Genomic DNA, 13,705 nt, shown 5'->3' on the forward strand with positions numbered 1-13,705 from the left:
CTTCTGTTACTGCATTATGTACTGAAAACAAGAAGTAAGAGAGAAAGTTTGAGACTGAGAGGATGAAAACGTAGACACTAGATGTAGATGACATAGGTGTTTGGAGCATTAGAGTTTTGTCCCCGTTACAAATCTCAACGCCTACATATTGGCATACAACACTGCTGACTGCCCTACCCTTTATTCCAACTACAGAATTAGAAAAGGCCAAAGTGACCAAAAATGGGTGCAAGTGCCAAGACAACTAATGTCACGCTTCGAAGCTAGCTTAGCATTAGATCAGATGATGAAGCCCATGCTGCTCATCCTTTTCACCAGGCAACCCAACAAACACCATTAATGTCTCTGACGTTTGAAACATTACATCAAAACAAAATCAAAGTCTCTCTAAACCTTCCTAAGCTTTGAGCTACTAATTAACGAAGTCTACCACAATCTGTCATCTTTAAATCCTGTAATCGTCTACAAGTCTTGACACTGTAGAGAAGGTTCAGCTTTTGGATTTAATTACCCCCTCGCAGAACACTTTTTGGAGAGAAACCGATGAAGCTAGAAGAGAGATGGCTGCCACTACTGCTACTGCTATCCACTTGGAGAGATATGGAGAGGTTGGTATCAGCATTAGTACGGCTAATTCCAGTACTTGAAGTAGTAGCTTGAGAAGCTTCCACAAGCTTTCTTGAACGCTGCCGCCCTCTGTGCATGTGCCTCTCACAGTACTTGTGATCTGGGACTGCTTCTTTGCTACACCTCCATTTCTTCCCATCTGTTCTTCTACATCTTCCCGGCTCTGGATCCAGCCCATTCTTATATTCCAAGTGCAAGGGTCCGCAACCCAAAACTGGACCAAGACCGAAGGAAAACACAAAAAAAACTTCTTTATTAATTCTGACCAGTTAACCCAGAATATATAGAAAACTGTAGGAGTAGAAAATTTTGTAGGGAGCTGATTTTGGGTACTTACAGCCAGAATAAAGTTGATAAGGATTGCCATGGAGGCCGCCAACAGAACCAGCGAAACTTTTCCATATAGGCAGAAGAAGATGGTGGGGCACAGGAAGTCCAGCTTCCATGTACTTGTAGATGAGAGATTGAAGCTGCAGTTCCTGCAGCTGAAAAACTGTGAACCCACATGATTTGGTGAACCCAGTTGGTCTATGAACAGACCCACATCCAAGCTCAAGACCTAGCCCAATTGGAGGTGACCCTTCTCCTCCACTCAACCTATTACTCTCCATGTTCCAAGAATCACCCAAATTTGTAAGCCCAATCCCTGTAAAAAAAAATTACTAATTAACACATGATAGCCAAAATATTTGAGAAATGGAGTAATGTGTGCCTGAGAATGAGAGAGAAGAAGAAAGAGTACCAAAGTCTGCAAAACGGGCAATCTTGAGGGGTGAGTCTTGGGGCTCCATTTCTTGCGTATGGGCATAAATCAGAGAAAAAAAAAGGTTCAAAGAACCGAAGAGAACAGATGCAGTATGGCCTGCAAAATACACTGAATTAACAGTAAAGGTTAAAGATAAATCCTCTCTGAAAGGTGCAGCAGTAAGAATAGATTTTTCAAGTCAGAAAATTTTAGTTCATGGCAGAGGAAATGGGATGGATGGGATGGGCTAATGGGTATCTTTTTAAATGTGTTTCTATAACAAAAGAAAAAAATAAGCCTTTGTTTATAAAAAAGACAAATGCAACAACGACACCAAGCACGCCCCAGTTGTCTGTCTACGAATACTTGTTCCTATCCAACAAAGAGAGAGATAGCAGACATTAAAGTGAGACTGAAAGTCTTCTGACATGTCAGGAAACTCTGCAGGTGTTTGCAGAAACAAACGCGTTTGTCAGGCCATCAGTCATGACAGAAGAACCTGGGACCCGCAATAGGACAACGAGGACAGCCTTTTGGCTTCCTCTTCCTACCACTTACGAGCAACAGTTTCATCATAACCAGATACCCATCAGAACGCGTGAGCAACACCTTAAATTTTGAAATGATTCACTCCGCACTGGCAGTCTTGCACATGAACTGGGGGAAGTGCCCGGAAAGAGAGTGATGTCATGGGTTTGGTCAATTAGTTACCGTTTCACTTTGACTACCTCGGTTACCTTTTAACCCATTTCTCGTACAGAGAGAAGCCAACCAGATACAACGAATCGTACCCTTCAAAATTTCTGATTTGCTTGCAGTGCGGCATTATTGATTTTTCAGTTTTTGTTAAGCAAGCAACAATAGGTACGAATTGATATTATCATCAATCAAATATAAAGACATGTATTTGTACTTAACTTGTACTTTCAATCTTATCTTGCTACACAAAAAAAAAAATCTTATCTTGCGACACCTGTGGCAGTTGGCCATTGTTTGATTTGATCAATGACCATTATTTTCAGTTTGAGTATCCAACACGAAAAAGCCACTAAAGAAAAGTATTATTACTACCGCAAAAAATGGCGTCGCCCGGACTCGAACCGGAGACCTTCAGTGTGTTAGACTGACGTGATAACCAACTACACCACGACACCTTCGCTGGGCGCATCTTTTAACCTTTAATATTTGACATAAATCCAAAGCAACTTTGGTTTGTTCGCTACGAGAAAGCTACAACGAGACAGGAAGTAAAACGTTAATTTTAGTATTCTCAAGTATATTCCTTTGGACCAAGTGGAAGATCCACAACCACAAGCAATGGCGGTGACAGGTGACCCACAAATTTCATCAGTTTTTGTTTTGATTCTTATGGTGAATTGCTGCTAAAACGTCTGCTGGACGTGGCATTCTTTCGCAAATTTCAAGCAATTTTGAAGGAATTGGATACAACGTTGGTTCTTTTTGCATGGAGCTGACTGCAAAGACCCATTACCCTGCAAAAGGTTAATTGGACTTTTTTTCCTCATGAAATTTTGAAGTGTAACATCTGGATTATGTTCCTTTCGTTTTGCAGATATTCTTTGCAATATGTAGCTGATTATTCCATTGTTTTTATACAAAAATTTGCTTGCCAATTTTTATGTTTATATTCCGTTCTTGCTTAATTTACACATATAGAAAAACTTAAAACTATTCTGAATGCTTGTTGGTCCTTCTTTAAGGTGTTTGATATATTTGAGGACTTGAGATCTAAGAGCTATTTCCCACAGTGCTATTAAAACAAAGGCTTGTGCTTTTATATCATATGTGGATGAACTTCTAAAAGCTTAGAATTTGGGAATTCTGTATACTTTATTAATTACAGAAGATGGGCATTCAACGAGAAAGTCTAAATTGAATCCTCCTTACATGTTTACTGATTGCAGAGAAAAAGTCATTGAGTTATTTGGTGAGTAGGCCAATTGCTTATAATGTCTTTCTTTTTTTCTTTTTTTATGAAAGATACTTATAATGACATTCTTATTTCCCCCTTTTTCATTGTAATACTACGGAGTGTACAAGGCTTTGCAATTATTGCTCAAACTATAGAGCATGATCTAGGGTCTTGATTTTGTATCTGGGATCTTTTATTTCTCTGTGGATTATCATGCAGTATCAGGATGTGAGAGAGTGACCGTAGAGCAGCATGTTCTCTGTTACAACTACTGGGCTAATACACTTGCTGCCCCTATTTGAGGTTGAAGGATTCGGTATTGATTTTGCCTTCTCTCGTGAAAATGAACAAATTGGTAGAGATTGGAACTATGGCATATGTCTCAAAATGGGACATTTGATCACTTCTGAGTCGCTTTCTTGTTTTGTTGATCTTGCAATTGGAATGCATTCCTATCCACTCCTTGAAAAGAGCCAACAGGTTCTGCCATTTGGAAACCATATTGCTTCATAATCCATAAATTAACTGGAAATAGAACTCAAACATGCATTCATGGATAGTCTATTTGTGGAAGATGACTACCTTCTTGCAACATGATTGAGCTTGATTCTCTACAATGCAATGATGTTTTAGATGTACTTTCTGAATATCAGTGAAGTACAATACGAAGATTCTTCAAATTGGTTAGTACCTTATCATTTATTCCCACTATTTTCTACTTTTTCTGCTATCATTAGTCCGAAAACTGTGTCTTAAAGGCATAAAAACTTTTAAGATCTGCATGTTTATCTTCCTATTGATTAAGTTGTCATCCTTGCGTTATAGTTTCTCAAGCTTTAAAAGGCTTGACAGATTATTTTTGAAGATGAATATTGCCACTTTATCAACCGAACTGAACGTTTATAAAAGACAGCCAGTGTGTTGATAGGAATTTGATTTGTGTGCCCAAATGGTTTTAGATTAAAGGATTCAGTAATCTCCTCCTTAGCAAAGGCATCTCTGGAAATACAGCATCTGCAGAGTTTGTAGCACTGAATCTTTACTTTTGAGGCAGTGTACGCTGAAATTGCTAGGATCTCATCTGAAAAGCATGTCCCAGGACCCATTTTGCTGCAGGAACTGATACAAATTCAACCGTGTCAGAAGTCATGAGCCAACTTAGCATGGGTTATGATATTCGATATGTCTCGTGATTTTGATTTGCGTTATTTTAATTTAATTTGTGACTATTGTTAATGTTTATTTAGATATTAATGAGTTATTGGTTGGTTTGCGTGAAAGCGTCTATTCAAGCGCCGTACAAACTATCGTATACTTAAGTAAATGAGTGTAGTTCGTGACAATTAGTATTAGAGCATACTCTGAGTATTAGTGATGTCTCACTGAGGACAATGAACTCTTATTGAATTGTAGAAGGATGTCACAGTTCTAGCGTGGACGTGGATCTCACCTTATCGAGATAATGCTCCTAACAAGTAGAGTTATATTGAAGAAAAACTCCCAACAGAGAGTAAGGGAGAATGTTATGATTTTAGAGAGAAGAATAATGAATTACACATCGATTATGTATTAGAGTAATACTGAAAATATAAAAGTTCACACCACTTTCAATTTGTGAGGCATGTTTTGTAGAATAAAATTGTGAGGCTAGCATATCAAAACAGACAATATCTCACAGGAATTGATATGAATCGTAACATCAAAGACTTATATTTATTGAAGATCAATGTTAATTTTTTTAATAAAAAAAAAAAAAGAGGTTTGGTCCAGTAAGATCCAGCATTTTTAAAAAGATTTTGATGAAAATGAAGACAAAGGTGTTTCTAATTGTTTAGACATTTGATTTCATAAGCATTCAATTTAATATTGTATAGTAGTTGTACTTTAGCTGTTTAACCGTAAGTTCTGGTCGGCTCCTTTAAAATTGGACATGATGAAGACTTTAACAACACCAAAAAGTCTTCAATGTCTAATAATTTCATTTTCACGTATCAAATCCTTTTTTTTTAATGTTTTATTCTGATAGCGAAAAGGAGTAATGGAGATTTGGAAACAGATTATAGCATAAAGTATTCCAGAGCACAACTGAGGATAACATATTAAAGGATTTGTTAACATGGCCGTTCATTTGCTCACTCGACATTTTAAAAAAAAAGTTAGATAAAAATAATTATAATTTTATACATATAATAATTTAATATATTATATATATACATATATTTAATTTATACATAAATATTACTATAACTCATAATAAACTTTATTTATATGATTACACTTAATATATTTATTAGTTATCATTTTAATTTTTATAACATATTATTTATAATTAGTTATTATTTATACAAATTTTGATATAAAACATTATAAAATATAAGTTGTGTTATTAATTTCATATATATATATATAATAAAGTAATACATATAAATATATACTATATAAAATTAACATATTACTTATACTAATTAGTATTTTACAAAATAATAACTTTAGTTAATCATTAATAAATAATATATTATATATAAAGAACAAAATAAATATCGATTTTGTTAAAAATTTAATAATATTAAATATATTATATTATATATTAATGTCTAATATATTATGAATATCTAAAGATATTATTATTAATAATTATTCATTATATACTAAAGTTTAATATAAAGATATTAAAGTTTATTATTATTAATAATTATTCATTTATTAATAAAATATAAAATTTTTAAACTTTTATTGATAGAAGGACTCAATGGCATTGTGTTAGTTTTACTTTTAAAATATTATATTTTTCTAATATGAATTTTACTTTGCTATTAGAATAATGTAATTAACAAAATATGATTATACCAACATTAGCGTGTATTAAGATATAAAAAATCAAATATTTTTAAAGAAATTTATCTCATAGAATAATGTAATTAACAAAATATGATTATATCAACATTAACATATATTAAGATATAAAAAATCAAATATTTTTTAAAAATTATTTAAATAAAAAATTTATCTTACATCAAAAAATATTTTAAAATATGGATTTTTTTTAAATAATTATCTTTAATTTATTATTATTACTATTATTTGTAATGCTTTAAAATTTAAAATTATTTCTCTTTTATTATTATTATTATTATTTATAATATTATATAATTAAAAATTATTTTTAATAAAAAAATCAACACCCATGCGAAGCGGGGCACACTCGGGTAACCTTGCTGTGGATCACGCTCTATTCACATGGTTCTAGTTTGTTTACGATAAACTTTTTAGAAACCAGGCCCAGCACAGATCTGACTTTTACTCTGTGTTTGAGAGAGAGAGAGAGAGATGGACTTCTGGACGAGTTCCTTTCTATGTCTTTTGTCGACCTGGGTCCTGGTTCAAGCTTTCCATTCAATTAGAAGGGGAAGCAAAGCAAGTCTCAGCAAGCTTCCACCTGGTCCACGGCGGATTCCAATATTCGGAAATCTGTTCGATCTTGGGGACAAACCCCACAAGTCCTTGGCTGAGCTTGCCAAGATTCATGGTCCTCTAATGAGTCTAAAAATAGGCAGCTTAATCACTGTAGTTATTTCCTCAGAAAACATGGCAAAACAAGTCCTGCAAAAGCACGACCTCACATTCTCTAACCGAACTATCGTCGATGCTGTCCGAGCCAGCCAACACGATGAAGTCGGGTTGCCTTGGATACCTGTTTCGCCACTTTGGAGAACCCTTCGAAAAGTGTGTAATACTCATCTTTTTACCAGTCAGAAACTCGATGCCAATCAATACCTGCGTCGTAAGAAGATCCAAGAACTCATCGCGATTGTTCAGAAAAGTTGCCACGCAGGTGAGGTAATTAACATAGGCCAAGCCGCTTTCAATACTACAATCAATTTGCTGTCTAACACTATTTTTTCTATGGATTTGGTTGATCCAAATTCACCTACTGCGCAAGAGTTCAAGAAAACTGTGTGGGGTATAATGGAAGAGGCAGGAAAGCCTAATTTGGCGGATTATTTCCCTATTCTTAGAAAGATTGACCCGCAAGGTGTAAGGCGCAGAATGACTATTCATTTTGAGAAGTTACTTGATCTTTTCGGCAAAATGTTTGATGAGCGATTGCAGTCAAGAAAAGCACAGGGCTCTACTGCATCAAATGATGTTTTAGATACTGTGCTTGACATTATTGAAGGCAACATAGAGGAGCTTAATAAAACGCATGTTACACATTTGCTTCTGGTAATATTTTCTCTGTCTTTGATCTGTTGGTACCATCATTTGGAACTACAAAGTATTTAACCATGTAACATGGCAGGTTTTATTTGTTGCCGGAACTGATACAACATCAAGCACGTTAGAGTGGGCAATGGCAGAATTACTACGTAATCCATAAGTTTTACTTAAAGCTAAAAAAGAACTAGAGCAAGTTATTGGCAAAGGAAATCCGGTCCAGGAATCGGACATAAATCGTTTACCTTACTTGCAGGCAATTATCAAAGAAACCTTCAGAATGCACGCGACTGTGCCTTTGTTACTCCCTCGCAAAGCTGGAGCAGATGCAGAAATTTGTGGCTTAACAGTTCCAAAGGGTGCACAGGTGTTGGTCAATGTATGGGCTATAGGTAGAGATCCAAGCATTTGGGAGAAGCCTAGTGCTTTTATGCCAGAGAGGTTCTTGGGGTCAGATATTGATGTCAAAGGCAGGGACTTTGGGCTCATTCCATTCGGTGCGGGACGACGAATATGTCCCGGATTGGCTTTGGCAAATAGAATGCTGCATTTGATGTTGGGTTCTCTTATTCACTCCTTTGATTGGAAGCTTGAAGGTGGAATCTCTCCAGAGGACATGAACATGGAAGAAAAGTTTGGCCTCACATTGCAGCTGGCTGAACCCTTGCGGGCTATCCCTACTCCAGTGTGATAATACTGTTTAAAGTAAAATAAGGAGAAACCTAGTTTGTAATGCATTTGCTGACTTGGTTATCTCTTTCTGTCATTTGCAGTCAAATGATCGAATCTTTACTTCTCTATTGCTATAATCTTACTTACAGCGTTGCTGATATCCTGGTAAATCTCTTCGACAGCAACATCGAGTTTGGTGAAGAAACTAACGTGAAAGACTTGATTGTTCTGTTCTGTTCTGTTCGCAGAGTATATGAAATCATGCTTCTAAGTTGTGAATTTGAACAGTGTTTATCTCTTGGGATTGCTCAATGGGATTGAGCTGTGTGCTGCTCCATTTATTTATCAGATTTGAAAGAACAATATATTTTTATGTTTCTTTTTTCAAATAAAACTCTAAACTTTAATGTGAAATTTTAGCTGAAAGTAGAATTGATTCAAAATGGGTTAAATGCTCGAATTAGAATTAAAGGTTTGCGCACTTTTTTAATTAAAGGTCAAATGTTTCAATTATGATAATTAAGGGATAAATGTTTTTGATTTTTTACGATTAAGGTTAAGTTGAAAGGTGAATGGAACGTGTATCACATGTAGTAAAAAATTACTTTGATAATGTAATTGTTACATGTTGTGATAAAAATTTAGTTATTACACGTCATGTTAAAAAATATAATTATTACATATTATGTTGAAAATTTAATTGTTACACACTATATTAAAAAATATAATTATTACACATCATGTCAAAAATTTAGTTATTGCACATTATATTGAAAAATATAATTATTACATGTTATGTTGAAGATTTAATTGTTATACTTTATGTTAAAAAATTTAGTTATTACTCATTATAATGAAAAAGTTATTACACACTACGTCATAATTTGATCTGTTTTGACTTTATAAAATTTTTTTTGACAAAACTATCCTTCCATTTCTTACCTTTTCAAATCAATGTTCATGTCATATGCATATCCTATACGCGTCAGATACCTCTCACCTTAACCTTTAATTATAAAAAATTAAAAACATTTAACCATTGATTGTTACAATTGAAACATTTAATCTTAAATTGATAAAAATTCAAAGATTTTGTCACAAATTGAGCATTTAATCATTCAAAATGCTACGGATAGCTTTGAACCATACCTCTAGAAGCTTCTTGATTTCGGTAGGCATGTGCTATGAGTAAAAAATTACTTTAATTATTCTCCAAATTATACATGACACAAGTGGCGGTGCTTAAAGTATGAACTTTAAAAGTGTAAATAGTGAAATATATATATATATTCATTAAAGATGAGATAAAAATGGGTCAAAAAGAAGGGGAGTAGTGGTCAACAAAACGGATGCCACTTTACTCCCAATAAACATTACCAGTCCTGCTCTATGGCCAGCTAGGCAAAAGAGAAACAAAAAAAATCCTGTAGAAAGAGGCGTATCCAACATACATCCGAGCACAAGTCGAGAGAAAGGAGGGATGAACTCACGGCCAGACGTACATATAACAGTAGAAAAGAAAAAGAAAAACTCAGGACAGAAAACATGCCAGAAACATCCAAAAGGCAATTAATCGTTCACATAAATCCAAAGCTTAGACTTGCAGGGTATGAGGCGTCGGATGACAGTTCATTTTGGGAAGTTGATGAATCTTTTTGATAGGGTGATCGATAAGCGGTTGCAGTTGAGAAAGACGAATGATTATATATCAACTAATGATTTCTTGGATACTCTTCTCAACATTAGTGAAGATAAGAACGAAGAGCTTGATAGAAATCTTATCAAACATTTGCTTCTGGTTGCAACTTTGCCTCCTTCCATTAATCTCTTAATATTTTTTACTCATTATTGAAGTTAGGTTCTTAACTTGTTAAGAATTGTGAAACAGGATTTGTTTACAGCGGGAACTGAGACAACCTCAAGTACATTCGAATGGGTAATGGCGGAATTACCTCATAACCCAAAAGTTTTACAAGAAGCACAAAGGGAACTTAAGCAAATTATTGGCGCAGGGAACTCAGTGGAGGAATCTGGCATTGCTTGCTTACCTTACTTGCAGGCATTTGTCAAGGAAACCTTGAGGTTGCATCCGCCTGTTCCTTTGTTACTTCCCCGAAAAACTGAAGCAGATTATGAAATTCATAACTTCATCCTTCCAAAGGGTGCACAACTATTGGTAAACACATGGGCTGTAAGCAGAGATCCCAACTTCTGGGAGGAGCCTGACTTGTTTCTTCCAGAGAGGTTCATAGGATCAGAAATGGATGTTAGAGGTAGGGACTTTGGACTCATTCCATTCGGTGGTGGGCGACGAATTTGTCCTGGCTTGCCATTGGCCTTGAAAATGCTGCACTTAATGTTGGGTAGACTTCTACATTCATTTGATTGGGAACTTGAAGACGGAGTTACACCTGAAAGCTTAAACATGGAGGATAAGTATGGTCTAGTTCTACACAAAGCCCAACCATTAAAAGCTATCGCAATTTCACTTTGATAATTTTGTGTTAATGTGTTTGTTATTGTAATCCGTGTACTGATGATAAATAAAGAAACTTAATTCTGTTTTAAGGTGGTGTTAATCTCAAAAATTAATTTTAATGCCTATTTGATTTTTTTGACATAATATTAAAAAAAATCTCTAAACTATTTAAAAAATTTTAAATAAATTATTATTATTTTATTATGTTCAATTAAATCTTTATATTTTTATTTTGAATCATATAAATTTTTATAATTAATGATTAACTAATTATGACACTAACATAATGTTGATGTATAAAGTAAAAATATCGCATGATCATGTCACCACACCACATTAACATGTCACATAATTATCAATTATGATATATTAATATATCACGTTTTAATCATTTATAATATGTCATTATACCACATCAGTATTAAGTGTCAGAATAATAAATAGTATTTTAATTATAAAAGTTTATATAGTTGATAATAAAAATATAAAAACTGATTGAATACAATAAAACAATTAAAATTTATTTATTTTTTTATATAATTGAAATTTTTTTTAAAGTATTATGTCATTTTCTTTGTATGAATATTATCATTTACATTATTACTCAATTTAAATTAATTATATTTAAAAAAGTCATTATACTAATGTTCCTTTCGTTGATCAAATTAAAACTGTGACACGATTGAATCCAGGCAAAACCTGGTAAATTTAGAGCCGGACCTGAAATCTCTTTACCCATTCTGTGCTATTAAGAATTAATTGGAAAAATTTAGAGCCGGACATGATTTAGATCTAAAAGTGAAAAAGAACTTACGTGGATCCACTGCGCTTGATCTTTTAATATTTTATTAATGTATTTTTATTTAACATGTTTAAATTTATTTTTGAAAATAACACATATTGAAATAACTACACTTAGCCGGGCTAAAAAATCCAGTCTTAAGCCCAAGCAGATTTCACTTGGGCTGCCTGGCTTATAGAGAGATTAATTTGAAAGTTAGCAACTCATGAATTATGAGCAGTTTTTTGTTGGGGCTGCTTAGTAAAAGGCCCAAGAATAACTTCAAGAATCCCAGGCTGTGGTAAATGTCGCATATCTGTGTAATTTGCTAGTGCTAGTAGCAGTTTACTTAGAGAGTAAGAGTAGTAAAAGATGAGCAGTTAGTCAAGTTTCAACTCAATATCCTCAAAAAAAAGAATATAATTTTCAACTCAGAATAATATACATTCAAAATAGGTGGCTGATCAAAGAAACAAAGTCATACATGTGGCATCTTCTTGAAATTTTTTCTTCCTTTCAGATAGTAGTTTGGCGGGAACCTGTCTTGTCATTGAAATACATACCAGTCTCCAGAGATTCAAGACTCAAAAAGAGCTTATAAAAGAAAAGAGTTCAAACTGATAAGAACAGGCAAGATGGATTCCTTGAGCTGGTTACTGTGCTTTCTGTTCTTGTTGGTCTTGGCTCAAGCTTTCCTTTTAATCACAAGAAGAAAGGGAAGGACTGACAAGCGTCCCCCAGGTCCAGCCCCAGTTCCGATCTTCGGGAACCTCTTCCAGCTTGGGAACAATCCCCATAAATCCCTTACTAAGCTTGCCAAGACTCATGGCCCCATAATGACTTTGAAACTCGGCCAAACAACTACTGTGGTTTTTTCCTCAGCAACCTTGGCCAAAGAGATCCTCCAAAAGCATGACCTGGCCTTCTGTAACCGAACCATTCCTGATACCGTCCGAGCCCTTCAACACCACGAAGCTGGAATGCCCTGGATGCCCGTTTCAACCACATGGAGAAACCTTCGGAAAATCTGTAACTTGCATATTTTCGCTAGTCAGAAAGTTGGCGCGAATCAATACTTGCGACACAGGAAAGTACAAGAACTCCTTGCTGAGGTTCACGATAGCAGTCGCATTGGCGGAGCAATAGATATTGGTCAAGCTGCTTTTAAAACTACGCTTAATTTGATGTCCAATACTGTTTTTTCTATCGATTTGGCTGATTCGACTTCTGATACTGCTCTAGAGTTTAGAGAGCTTGTGCAGTGTATCAAGGAAGAGTTAGGAAAACCCAACCTTGGTGATTATTTTCCTAGTCTTTTTGGAAATCTTGACCTGTAGGGTATAAGGCGTGGCATGACGATTCATTTTGGGAAGTTGATGGATCTTTTTGATAGAATAATCGATAAGCGGTTGCAGCTAAGAACAAGGAATGGTTATATATCGACCAATGATTTCCTTGATAATCTTCTCAATTTTAAAGAAGATAACAGCGCAGAGCTTGATAGAGATCTCATCGAACATTTGCTTCTGGTTGCAACTTTATCTCATTTTCATTCCATTCATTTTACTTTTTATTATAGTTAAATTATTAACTTCATTTTTCAATTGTGAAACAGGATTTGTTTACAGCGGGAACTGAGACAACTGCCAGTACATTGGAATGGGCAATGGCAGAGCTACTTCATAATCCAAAAGCATTGCTAGAAGTTCAACGAGAACTTAAGCAAAGTATTGACGAAAGGACTCTGGTGGAGGAATCTGACGTTGCTTGTTTACCTTATTTTCAAGCAATTGTGAAACAAACTTTGAGGTTGCATCCACCAGTTCCTCTGTTACTCCCTCGAAAAGCTGGAGAAGATGTTGAAATCCATAACTTTATTGTTCCAAAGGGTGCACAAATGCTGGTCAATGCATGGGCTATAGGTAGAGATCCTACCATCTGAGAGGAGCCTGACTTATTTCTCCCAAAGAGGTTTCTAGGGTCAGAAGTGACGTCAGAGGTAGGGATTTTGGATTCATTCCGTTCGGTGCAGGACGACGAAGTTGCCCTGGATTGCCATTGGCGATAAGAATGGTGCACCTAATGTTGGGTGCACTTATTCATTCATTTGATTGGAAACTTGAAGATGGAGTTACACCCGAGACACTAGACATGGAGGATAAGTTTGGTCTTGTTGTATATAAAGCTCAACCGTTAAGAGCTATCCCAATTTCAATTTAACGATATTGTGTTTGTTATTTTAATTATCTATAT

General features: G+C 34.9%; 3 protein-coding genes, 1 long non-coding RNA gene, 1 other non-coding gene and 1 pseudogene across 5 annotated transcripts; 4 read left to right on the top strand and 2 right to left on the bottom strand.

Annotated features, from left to right (window-relative positions):
• Positions 56-2,211, bottom strand: LOC18606399 (growth-regulating factor 10). The gene is made up of 3 exons (XM_018116764.1): positions 1,370-2,211; positions 965-1,273; positions 56-841 (listed from the first exon to the last, which is right to left on the bottom strand). Exons 1-3 carry the CDS (start codon positions 1,416-1,418, stop codon positions 504-506), a joined length of 696 nt encoding a protein of 231 aa, XP_017972253.1. The 5' UTR covers positions 1,419-2,211; the 3' UTR covers positions 56-503.
• On the bottom strand, positions 2,453-2,526 carry TRNAV-AAC. The gene has a single exon. It is a non-coding gene; the product is annotated as a tRNA-Val (tRNA).
• LOC18606400 lies at positions 2,632-4,585 on the top strand. Its single transcript, XR_001926895.1, has 2 exons — positions 2,632-3,320; positions 3,525-4,585. It is a non-coding gene; the product is annotated as an uncharacterized LOC18606400 (long non-coding RNA).
• On the top strand, positions 6,574-8,473 carry LOC18606401 (geraniol 8-hydroxylase). Its single transcript, XM_007039987.2, is given in 2 exon segments — positions 6,574-7,529; positions 7,606-8,473. Coding segments are annotated over 2 exon segments (1,503 nt in total). The 5' UTR covers positions 6,574-6,632; the 3' UTR covers positions 8,212-8,473.
• On the top strand, positions 9,784-10,706 carry LOC18606403 (geraniol 8-hydroxylase; the record flags this gene model as incomplete). Its single annotated transcript, XM_007039989.2, has 2 exons — positions 9,784-9,990; positions 10,081-10,706. Coding segments are annotated over 2 exons (813 nt in total), but the record flags the coding sequence as incomplete, so codon positions are not given.
• On the top strand, positions 12,088-13,680 carry LOC108661214 (annotated as a pseudogene).

Source organism: Theobroma cacao, chromosome 3 (assembly GCF_000208745.1).
Source record: "Theobroma cacao cultivar B97-61/B2 chromosome 3, Criollo_cocoa_genome_V2, whole genome shotgun sequence".
NCBI lineage: Eukaryota > Viridiplantae > Streptophyta > Magnoliopsida > Malvales > Malvaceae > Theobroma > Theobroma cacao.

Excerpts from the sequence above, each read along its gene's own strand:
- LOC18606399 (XM_018116764.1), bottom strand. The coding sequence starts at position 1,418 with ATGGAGCCCCAAGACTCACCCCTCAAGATTGCCCGTTTTGCAGACTTT. Across the intron at positions 1,274-1,369 it reads TGCCCGTTTTGCAGACTTTG|GGATTGGGCTTACAAATTTG; the intron begins GTACTCTTTCTT and ends TTTTTTTTACAG. Across the intron at positions 842-964 it reads TTATCAACTTTATTCTGGCT|TTTTGGGTTGCGGACCCTTG; the intron begins GTAAGTACCCAA and ends GTCTTGGTCCAG.